The sequence below is a fragment of the Suricata suricatta genome, chromosome 11 (assembly GCF_006229205.1).
Source record: "Suricata suricatta isolate VVHF042 chromosome 11, meerkat_22Aug2017_6uvM2_HiC, whole genome shotgun sequence".
NCBI lineage: Eukaryota > Metazoa > Chordata > Mammalia > Carnivora > Herpestidae > Suricata > Suricata suricatta.
The window spans coordinates 89,548,614-89,561,130 of record NC_043710.1 but is presented as its reverse complement, the minus strand read 5'-3'; the positions used below and the strand labels follow the sequence as shown (position 1 = coordinate 89,561,130).

The 12,517-nt window shown below is 37.1% G+C and overlaps 1 protein-coding gene across 1 annotated transcript; it reads right to left on the bottom strand.

Moving 5' to 3' along the window:
• Nucleotides 1–7,858: 7,858 nt before the first annotated feature.
• Nucleotides 7,859–8,800, bottom strand: LOC115272646 (olfactory receptor 8B12-like). The gene has a single exon (XM_029915658.1). It carries the CDS (start codon nucleotides 8,789–8,791, stop codon nucleotides 7,859–7,861), a length of 933 nt encoding a protein of 310 aa, XP_029771518.1. The 5' UTR covers nucleotides 8,792–8,800.
• Nucleotides 8,801–12,517: the final 3,717 nt, after the last annotated feature.

Sequence of the window (12,517 nt, the reverse complement as noted above, 5' to 3'; positions counted from 1 at the left end):
GGAACGGGGGGAGGGGGGGAAGGAATTGGGGAGAGGGAGTGAGGCAAATCATGAGAGACTCTTGAATACTGAAAACAAACTGAGGGCTGAGGAGGGAGGGGGAAAGGGGAAGAAGGATGATGGTCATGGAGGGGGGCACTTGTGGGGAAGAGCACTGGGTGTTATATGGAAACCAACTTGGCAATAAACTATTAAAATAAATAAATAAAAATTAAAAAGTGAAAAAATATATAGGTTTTATTATTTATGTATTGCAAAGCCAATAGGTCAGGGAATGACTGACATTGAAAAGATAACTTGTAAAAGATAAATCTGAGAAAGGACTGTTATCCAAACACAAACTCTTAAAACTAAACAATAAGAAAAGGAACTACCTACTTAAAAATGGGCAAAAGACCTGAACAGGCACCTCAACTATGAAGATATAGAGATGGCAATTAAGCACATGAAAAGGTGCTCCACGTCATATGTCATCAGGGAAATGCAAATTAAAACAATGAGATACTACTACCTACCTATTAGAATGACCTAAATCAAGAACACTCACAATAGCATATGGTGCCATAGATGTGGAGCAAAATGAACTGTTACTCATTGCTAGTGGGAATGTAAAATGGTATAGACACTTTGGAAGAAGTTTAGCAGTTTCTTACAAAACTAAACATGCTCTTACCACACAGTCCAGCAACTGTGCTCCTTGTAACTTATCCAAAGAAGCTGAAAAACCTACAGATAGATGTTCATAGCAGCTGTATTCATAATTGCCAAAACATGGAAGCAATCAAGATGTCCTTCAGTTTGTGAATGGATGAATAAGCTGTGGTACATCCAGACAGTGGAATATGATTCAGTGCTAAAAAGTAATGAGCTATCAAGTCATGAAAAGACATGAAAAGTGGGGCACCTGGTTGGCTGAGTCAGTTTAGTATCTGACTTCGGCACAGAATATGATCTCACATTTCATGATTTCGAGCCCTGCATTGGACTCTGCTATCAGCATGGATCCTCTGTCTCCCTCTCTATTTTCCCCTCAGATGCTCATTCTCTCTCTCTCCCTCTCTCTCTCTCTCTCTCTCTCTCTCTCTCTCTCTCTCTCTCTCTCTCTCTCTCAAGAATAAATAAACTTTAAGGGCACCTGGATGGCTCAGTTGGTTAAGCGTCCAACTTTGGCTCTTGTCATGATCTCACAGCTCTTGAGTTTGAGCCCCATGTCAGGCTCTGTGCAGAAAGCTTGGAGGCTGGATCCTGCTTCAGATTCTGTCCCCCTCTCTCTGCCTTCCCCTGCTTGCTCTCTCTTTCTCTCCCTGTCAAAAATAAATAGTTAATTTTTTAAAAAATAAATAAACTTTTAAAAAGACATGGAAGAAACGTAAATGCACATTACTAAGTAAAAGAAGCCAACTCTATGATAATCTGGAAAAGGCAAAACTATGTAGAGAGATTAATGGTTGCCAGAGCCTCTGGGAAGAGAAGGATTGATAAGTGAAACATAGGATTTTTAGAGCAGAGAAATTACTCTGTGTGACACTATAATGGTTATACATATGACAGACAGGTGTCATTATACATTCATCCAAACCTGTAAAATGACAACACCAAGAGTGAACACTAATGTAAGCTATGGACTTTGAGTGATAATGATGTATAGCAGCATGTTCACCAATTATATCAAATGTATGACTCTAATGGAGGTTGTTTATACTGGGTGAGGCTGTGCATGTGGGAAGGCAAGAGACATGTGGGCATCTCTGTACTTCTTCTCAGTTTTCTGTGAGCCTAAAACTGCCCTAAAGAAAAATGTCTTGAAAAAAACAAAGACAGTGCTTTATATTCATGGTTCCCAGAGATGGGAGCATGCCACATACCACTGGGGCCACACAGGAAAGCACCAGGATTGGTCATGAAGTAGAAAGACTGGGGGAAATTAGACAAGAGACTTTCTATTTTCTACAAGAAATAATTGGCAAGGCAGAGTAAACAGGTTTAGGGTTAGCTGGTTTAAATAATTTCAGCTATTCTCGGGCATAGGAGCTCTGGGATGAGTGCAGTAACTGGGTAGTATCCCAGAGTTTTGATAAAGGCAGTTACAGAAGTATGGATCCTGGATTGGGCCACACTTATGAGCTGAGGCAGTTAATCACCACTAAACCTGCCTTCACAAAATATGAAAAGAAATTTTTCAAGCTGGTGTAAGTATATAAACTGATAACATGAAAACATACAAGATATTTCTAAAGGTAAGCTGTAATCAAATTCAGAATACTATAATCTGGTGGTATCTTAACCATTTAATTCCAGTATAAAGAACAAAAGTATTAATATAGCTCTACCTACTATAATTTATTAATAAATACACAGTATATAAAAAGGTAAATTATGACATCATAACATAAAAAGGGAAGAATAAAATCATAGAATTTCTGTATGCAATTAAAGTTATATTGCTATCAGTGTAAAATAGACTGCTTTATCTATAAGTTGATTTATGTACCAACTTCAGTAAGTTTTCACCTCCTAAGCTCTTGGGGGAAGAAATGTAATATTAAGGACAAGAAAGGATCAGAAAACTCTTCAGTGGTAACCACAAAACAAGGAATAAAATGGCAATAAATATATATCTATCAATAATTACTTTGAATGTAAATGGACTAAATGCTCCAATCAAAAAACATAGGGTAAGAGAATGGATTTAAAAAAAAAAAAGACTCCTCTATATGCTGTCTAAAAAGACCCATTTTATTTTGTTTTATGTTTTTTATTTATTTTTAAGAAACAGAGAGAGACAGCACGAGCAGGGCAGGGTCAGAGAGAGAGGGAGACACAGAATCTGAAGCAGGCTTCAGGCTCTGAGCCAGCTGTCAGCACAGAGCCAGACGTGGGGCTCAAACCCATGAATTGTGAGGTCATGACCTGAGCTAAAGCTGGCCACCCAACCAACTGAGCCACCCAGGCGCCCCCAAAAGACTCATATTAAACCTAAGGACATCTGCAGATTGGAAATAAGAGATGGAGAAACATTTACCATGCAAATGCATGTCAAAAGAAACCTAGAGTAGCAATACATATACTAGACAAAATGGACTTGAAAACAAAGACTGTATAGCAAGAGACAAAGAAGGACCTATATAATAATAATAATAATAAATGGGAAATCTAACAAAATATATAACAATTGTAAATAGTTATACACCCAACACAAGAGTACATAAATACATGAAAAGGCTAATAATAATCATAAAAGAACTAATTGATAATAATACTATAATAATAGAGGACTTTAACACCCCACTTACATCAATGGACAGAGCAACTAAACAGAACATCAACAAGGAAGCAATGTGTTTGCATGACACAGTGGACCAGATGGATTTCACAGATATATTCAAAACATTCCATTCTAAAACAGCAGAAAACACATTCTGTTCAAGTGCACATGGGACATTCTCCAGAATAGATCACCTATTAGTCCTCAAAACAAACTTCAACAAATTCAAAAAGACTGAAAGCATATCATGCACCTTTTATGACTGCAACTCTATGAAACTAGAAGTTTGTCACAAGAAAAAAATCTAGAAAGACCACAAATGCATGAAGGTTAAATAACATGCTAGTAAACAATGAATGGTACAACCAACAAATCTAAGAAGAAATTAAAAGTACATAGAAACAAGTGAAAATGAGAACATGATGGTTCAAAACTTATAGGAAGCAAGGAAAATCTCTAATAAATGACCTAACCTTGCACCTAAAGGAGCAAGAAAAATCTCTAATAAATGACCTAACCTTGCATCTAAAGGAGCTAGAAAAAGAAAACAAAATCTAAAACCAGCAGAAGGAAATAATAAAGAATAGAGCAGAAATAAATGACATAGAAATTTAAAAATATAATAGATCAATGAAACCGGTAGCTGGTTCTTTGGAAAGATCAACAAAACTGATAAATCTCTAGCCAGCCTTATCAAGAAAAAAAGAGAAACCACAAAAGAGAGAGGAGAAATAACAAACACCACAGAAATACAATCATAAGAGAATGTTATGAAAAACTGCTTACTGACAAATTGGACAACCTGGAAACATATCTACCAAAGCTCAAACAAGAATAAATAGAAAATTTGAACAGACCCATAACCACCAAAGAAATTGAGTCAGTAATCAAAAACCTCCCAACAAAGAAGTTCAAGATCAGATAGCTTCACAGGAGAATTCTACCAAACATTTAAAGAAGAGTTAATACCTATTCTTCTTAAGCTGTTCCAAAAAGTAGAAGAGTAAGTGAAACTTTCAAATTCCTGATTCTATGAAGTCTATATTACCCTGACACCAACACCAGATAAAGACACCACTAAAAAAGAGAACTACAGGCCAATATCCCTGATAAACATAGATGCAAAAACTCTCAATAAATTCTCACAACCCAAATTCAATGATACATTTTAAAAAATCATTCACCACCATCAAGTGGGATTTATTTCTGTGTTGCAAAGATTGAACATTCACAAATCAATCAATGTGATACATCACATCAATAAGAGAAAGAGTAAGAACCATGTGATCCTTTTAGTAGATGCAGGAAAAGCATTTTACAAAGTCCAACATCCATTCCTGATTAAAAAAAAGAAAACCTTCAAAAAAATGGATTTAGAGGGAACATATCTCAACATAATAAAGGCCATCCATATAAAACCCACAGCTAACATCACTTTAATGGTGGAAAACTGAGATCTTTATTCCTAAGGTCAGAAACAACAGGGATGTCCACTCTCACCATTTTTATTCAACATAGTACTGGAAGCCCTAGCCACTGAAATCAGACAACAGAAAGAAATAAAAGGAATGCAAATTGTTAAGAAAAGGTAAAACCTTCACTATTTGCAGATGGCATGATACTGTATATAGAAAACTCTAAAGACCCCACCAAAGAAGACTGCTAGCATTGATAAACAAATTCCACAAAGTCTCAAGATACAAAATCAATGTAAAGAAATCTGTTGCACTGCTATACACTAATAATCAAGCAGAAGAAAGAAAAATCATGGAATCAGTCCCATTTACAATTGCACCAAAAAGCACAAGATACCTAGGAATAGACCTAACCAAAGAGGTAAAAGAGGTGTACTCTGAAAAATATGGAACACTTATGAAACAAATCCAAGACAACACAAAGAAATGGAAAGATATCCCATGCTCATGGGTTGAAGAACAAATATCATTAACATGTCTGTATTACCCAAAGCAATCTACACATATAATGCAATCTCCATCAAAATTCAACAGCATTTTTCACAGAACTAAGGAAAAAAAAAGTCTTAAAATTTGTACAGAACCACAAAAGACCCCAAAGAGCCAAAGCAATCTTGAAAGGAAAAGCAAAGCTGGAGGCATCATAATTCTGGATTTCAGGTTATATTACAAATCTATAGTAATCAAAACAGTATGGTACTGGCACAAAAAGACACATAGATCAATGGAACAGGATGGAAAATCCAAAAATAAACCAACAGTTATATGGTCAATTAATCTTTGACAAAACAGTAAATAATATCCGATGGGAATAAAACAATCTTTTCAACAAATGGTATTGGGAAATCAGGATGGTAATATTCAAAAATATGAAACTGGACCACTTTCTTACACCAAAAAACAAAAAGAAATTCAAAATGGATAGAAGGCCTAAATGTGAGACCTGAAAACCTAGAAGAGTAACTTCTTTGACATAGACAGTAGCAACTTCTTTTTAGATATATCTCCTGAGGAAAGGGAAACAAAAGCAAAAAAAAAAAAAAAAAAACCTATTAGGACACCATCAAAATAAAAAGCTTCTGCACAGTAAAGGAAACAACCAGCAAAACTAAAAGGCAACTTACGAAATGGGAGAAGACACTTGCAAATTACACCTGGTAAAGGAGTAGTATCCAAAATATGTAAAGAGGGACATCTTGGGGACTCAGTTGGTTAAGTGTCTGACTCTTGATTTGGCTCGGTCATGATATCATAGTTCGTGAGATTGATTCCTTGTCAGACTGTGTGTTGACAGCACAGAGCTTGCTTGGGATTCTCTCTCTCTGCCCCTCCCCTGCTCATTCTTTCTCTCTCTTTCTCTCTCTCTCTCTCTCAAGAAATAAACAAACAAACAAGCAAACTTTAAAACTATGTATGTAAAGAATTTATCAAACTCAACACCCAAAAACCAAATAATTCAACTAAAATATGGATATAAGTCATGAGCAGACATTTCTCCAAAGAAGACATATAGGTGGTCAACAGACACAAAGATGCTCATCATCACTTCTCATCAGGGAGATGCAAATCAAAACTACAACAAGAGGGGTGCCTGGGTGATTCCATCAATTAAGTGTCTGATTCTTGATTTTGGCTCAGGTTATGATCTCATGATTTGTGGGATCAAGCCCCACATTGGGCACTGCACTAAGAGCGCAGAGCCTGCTTAGGATTCCCTCTGTCACACTCTCTCTGCTCCTCCCCTATCCTCTCTCTTTCTTTCTTTTTCAAAATAAATAAACTTTAAAAAATACAAGGAGATATCACCTCACACCTTTCAGGATGGTTAAAATCAACAAAACAAGAAAAAATAGATGTTAGCAAGGATGCAGAGAAAGAGGAACACTCTTAGATTATTGGTAAGAGTGCAAACTGGTGCAGCCACTCTGGGAAAGAGTATGGAGGTTCCTCAAAAAGTTAGCAATAGAACTACCTTATGATCCAGCAATTGCACTACTGGGTATTTACCCAAAGAATACAAGAGCACTAAATCAAAGGGATATATGTATCCTGTATATTTATAGCAGCATTATTTACAATAACCCAAGTGTCCATCAATTGATGAATTGATAAAGAAGGTGTGATACACACACACACACACACACACACACACACACACACACACACACACACACACTGGAATACCATCCAGGCATAAAAAGAATGAAATCTTGCCATTTGCAATGACATGGATGGAGCTAGAGAGTATAATGCTAAGTGAGATAAGTTGATCAAGAGAAGATAAATACAAGATGATTTCACTCATATGTGGATTTTAAGAAACAAAAAGAACAAGCAAAGGGGAAAAATAAGAGAGAGAGTGATAAAGCAAGAAATAGACTCTTATCTGTAGAAAACAAACTAATGGTTACCAGAGGGAAGGGGGTGGGTGTGGGTTAAATAGGTAATGGGGATTAAGGAGTATACTTGTCATAATGAACACAGGCTTATGTATGAACTGTTGAATGACTATACTGTACACCTGAAACCAATATAACACTGTATGTTAACTGGAGTTAAAATAATAACTTTTTAAAAGGAAAAATAGAATATCAACAAGTTATTTCTAAAAAGTTGTTTATTGACAAGTTATATTAAAGTACTATAAGTAGAATCAGTTATAACATGCTAAAATATCATATGTTAAAAAATGAAAACTGCAAGAGCAGCAATAAAGAAAAATAAACATGGCAGAAAGGAAAGGAAAACAAAGTAGATTAGAATTCAAGAGCCTGGATTCCAGTCCCACTTATGGAACCACTTAGTTGTATGGCCCTGGAAAACATATATAAAATTTCTAAGTCTCCAATATCCGTTAAGTGAGGTCAGATAAAATGGTTTATAAGCCTCATTTAAGATTAAATGATTTATGATTGTAGAAAAATGCATAAAATCGTCCTGAAATAGTCGAAGTGGATCAGGGGATACAGAAAATAGATATGTACTAAACATCCGTGAAACATAAAGACTTCAAATTCCTTTCGATTACAGACGGCAGAAAAAACAGGAACTTGGATCCTTCATTGAAAACACACACACTAATAAATGAAGCGGTGTATCTTCTTCAAATACTCCTTTCTCAACAAGATATTTTTCTTTCCAAGGTTTTCCTCAGGGAAACTTTGACATCCTTGTTCCTCAAACTGTAGATCAGGGGGTTTAACATGGGCACGACAATGGTATAGAACAGGGAGGACACTTTCCCTTGATCAAGGGGCAAAATGGAAGGTGGTTTGAGATACATGAAAGCCCCAGAACCAAAGAAAAGAGAAACCACAATTATGTGAGAGCTACATGTACTGAAAGCCTTGGACCTGCCCTCAGTGGAGTGAATGTGCAGAATGCTGGACAGAATCAGAGCATAAGAGATGAAGATGGTGACAATGGGCATTCCAATGTCAATGGCCACAAGTATGAAGACCACCAGCTCATGCACATAAGTACTGTTGCAGGAGAGCTCAAGGAGAGGAAGGATGTCACACATGAAATGATTGACAAGGTTGTCAGCACAGAAGGTCAGACTTGCTATGCTTCCCATATGGATCATGGCACCTGAAAGCCCCATCACATAGACACCCAACAAAAAGAATAAACAGGCCTGAGGAGACATGGTGACTGTGTACACCAGTGGTTTACAGATGGCCACATAGCGGTCATATGCCATTGCTGACAGGAGGAAGGACTCAGAAATGACAAAGAAGCAGAAGAAAAAGAGCTGAGTCATACACTCTGCATACAAGATGATGTTCTTCTTTGAGACAAAACTCCTTAGCATTTTGGGGGTGATGGTGGTGGAATAGCAGAAATCTATTAAGGAGAGATTGAAGAGGAAAAAGTACATGGGAGTGTGTAGGCAAGAATTCAACCCAATCAGGGAAATCAAGCCCAGGTTCCCCACCACAGTGACCATGTAGAAACCTAGAAACAGGAAGAAGAGAGGGGTCTGCAGTTCTATCTGGTCTGTTAAGCCTGTAAGGATAAACTCTGTCACAGAAGAATTCTTAGCTGCCATTCTCCTCTTGGGGATGAGTGGAACGAGTGCAATCTGGAGAAAATAAAAGTGAACCAGTTAGAGAGAAAGAAGTACAACTACCTTCCCAGTATCCATTCCCCATTCTGAAGAATGAAATCCACAGAGAGACTTGATGTTAGAATGGTAGGAAGGCTTTTACTGTTTGCTATGGATCTATCCTACGGCCCAAGTGACTTTAACTTCCAGAGAGCATAGTTAGAGGCTGAACTTCACCTCCAGAGAGATTGTGGTAATTTACTCATATCCCAATTAATTCAAAAGTAAGATATATGTCTTAGACCTTCTGTTAGTCCATTTTCTATGTCCTTCTCTCTCCTGCCTGTGCATCCATTGCTAAAACATGGGCCTCCTCCCTGCAGAAAGTCTTGTCAAAAACCCAGAACCCCCACCACTGGGTCACTGCTGTCAAACCCAGAAAGTGAGGTCACATCTCTCCATTCTCTTCTAGCTCAAGTCTGTTTAGGTTTAATGACAACTTTTTAAAGCTAGCACCTACTTAAGTGGTTCCTATAAGATTCTATGTATTAAGAGCTATATGACATATTATCCCTATTTTGAAGATGAGACAACAAATCCTCAAAATACCAGGGTGTGGCCAGAAGGTGAACTTTGACAGTCTGACTCAGGTGTGCCCTCAGAACCACTATATTACATGACTGACCAGGGTTAGGAAGTCACTCACCTTCCTTCAGTTTAGAGCTGTAATGCTATACTCTGCTGTTTCTTGTCCACAATTGTCCTGGGATAGAAAATGGCCATTATGAATAGAAAATGATAGACTGAGCTAAGAACCCTCTCCTCCCAATCTGAATCAAAGGATCAGAACCCATAGTTTATCCTGTAGTCATTTCTACACTGAAGAACATGATTTCCAATTGTTAATTGCCCAAAAGCTTGGAGATAAGGAAGAAGACGTGCCTTTTCCAGACCAGAGGATAACAGAAGAATAAGGAGTTTTATAAGGATTACAGATCTCAGTGTCCTAATAATTAAGACAAAGATGCCCTCAAAACTACTTCCTCAGAGATTATTTTCCCAAAGGAATAAGAAATGTTTGTTTATACCCTTGATATTGGTTGGTTTGGCTTCTAGAGACAATTATTTCAACAAACACTTATCCAGTACTACTAAAAGAAAATTCATTGTGGAAAAAAATTATCATTATTACTGTTTTTGTATACTCAGTAATATACCTGATGCAGAACCCTTCTACTAGCTTCTGGCTGCAAGATTCAATACACATTCTGACTCCAGGCACCTGTTCTGTAACTACTAGCCTAAACTACCTCCTGATGAGAGCTACTGAAATTCATGACACTAGGGTCCCTGCTCTCTTGGATCTGGCAAGAAATTGGATTTGGAAAGTAACAAATATGCAAAGGCTTTAATAAAAAAAGTGGTTAGATTATGGAAAGATTAACACAAAAGGCTATCATAAATTAGGGTAGGGCATTCAACCATTTATTTATATTCAAATTCATTCTAGGAATAATTGCAATATGTCTAGCTCAATCAAGAAAGTAGACTTCTCTGATCCCCTTATCCTGTCTTCCCATGTAACATAAACTTAATGGTAACACAATAATATCTATTAGCCTAATGCTCCTAACCTCTGCCAAGAACAGCCTTTTTCTAAATTCCTTACTGGTCAAAACTCCCTTTGACTATCCCTGCCATCCAGTAGCTTTTCTTGGAGCACTACCGGCTTTTTAGCTTCTTGGTGCCCTCAAATTGAATCCTAGTGTCACATTCTCAATGTAAGCAAGCATCCAAATTTGTTCTTCCTCTTTAGTTTGCTTTTGTCTTTTTCTGTCTTCTCTTCACACCAGCTTCTGCCTTGACAAAAATTGTCTATCCTATGACCTGTTCTCAGAGCTATAGTTACCATTCTTTAATAGCAAGCATACACACTATCAGAATTTTATACCTGAAGAGACTTGAGAAATTATCCAGTATTTCCCAAATGTGGATGAGCACCACAATTACCTAGAATGTTTATTAGGAAGAAATTCTGGGCTCCACACCCAGATCTTCTGACTCAGAATTTGTATGGCTATGAGTACAGTAATTATATTTTTTAATCTTCCCAGGTGATTACAATATCTGCAATTTATGGATTGACAAAACCAATATTTACACCCATCTTTTATACAATGACATTAAGATCCCAAGAAGGAAAACCATTTGCCCAAGGTCACAGATCTAATTTAGGTCTCCAGGTTTTCAGTCTCTCCTAGTTCTTGGGGCCCATATGACCTCCTGCTTGGCTGGAATGCAAAAACAAAAAACAAATAACAAAAAACAAATCCTTTAAATGCAAGCAATCAGACTTCAGATTTTAGGTATAAAGGAGTAGCTAATATCACACTACCACCCTCTGACCATAAACAATTATAAGACTGGAAAAAGATATCTGAAGCATCTATTTGAAAGCTTTGAGAAGCAGACAGCACAGGGATAAAATTCTTAAGAGAAGGCAAGAAAATGAGGTAACTACCATTTTCATCCTTTCTCTGTAAGCGCAATTTTCAAATCAAACCTAGTTAAATGGAACCCAAGCAAATGGCAGCAGTCTTTACTAGTGGAACAAAAATCAGTGTTCATGGATGCTAGGACAGCTGGAATCTGTGGGGTAAGGCATGCAGAGGAAAAAGCCAAAGAAGAGGACCCTCAGGCATGTGCACAAAGGACTCCCCTGAGTTCTTAGCTGAATTCTAAAATTTGTATGTTCTTGGCAAGACTCCATATGTCTAGGCACAACATCTGTTTGAAGACTAAGAACTGAAGAGAGGTCACATAGAATACACAGTACTAGGGAGTTGTTAGGATTCTGTCCTAATGAGAGTGGAGACGCTTTGATGAACAAACCAGACATTAAGATGAAACCTATAAAATCCATACCTTAAGAATAAGGACTAAGCCATCAGGCTAAGGGCAAAGCTGAACTAGATCCATCATAATAAAGGCTAAGTCCAAGTCTCAGCAGGCTCAGGTGATCTGCTAGTAAATTAACTGCATCCCAGAATAAAGGAAACAATCTATAGAAAAGAGTAACATAATCCACTGTCTCTACAAAATATTCATAATTCCAGCATCATAAAATTAAAAATTGCTGGAAATACAAAGAAGCAAGAAAATATAACCCATAATCAAGAAGTAAAAATATTCAGTAAAAGCAGATCTGCATGTGACCTAAATGTTGCAATTAGCAAAAGAAAAAAAGAGACTTTTTTTTCTTTTGAGAGACCAAGCAAGCACAAGTGGGATGGAGGATCAGAGGGAGAGAGAGAATCGCTTATTTGGAAGTTTTTAAAAATTTTTTGAGAGAGAGAAAGAAAGAGAGAGTGGCAGACCAAGAGAGAGAGAATCCCAAATAGGCTCCTTACTGCCAGTGCAGAGCCCAATGTGAAGCTCAATCTCACAAACTGTGAGATCATGACCGGAGCCAAAATCAACAGTTGGATGCTTAACTGACTAGGACACCCAGGTGCCGCAGAACAAAATCTCTAAAATAATTTCTATAATAATTTTTTGAAATTTAGACAAAAGAAATACTAAATTGACTAACAGATTAAAAAATCCCAAGAGATTTATAAAAACAAGAATATAATATTGGAAATAAAGTATTCATTAGGTTGATTTAATAGCAAACTGGGTGCAGCCAAAGAAAGGATCATTGAAAGAAAAACAGATCAACAGAAATAA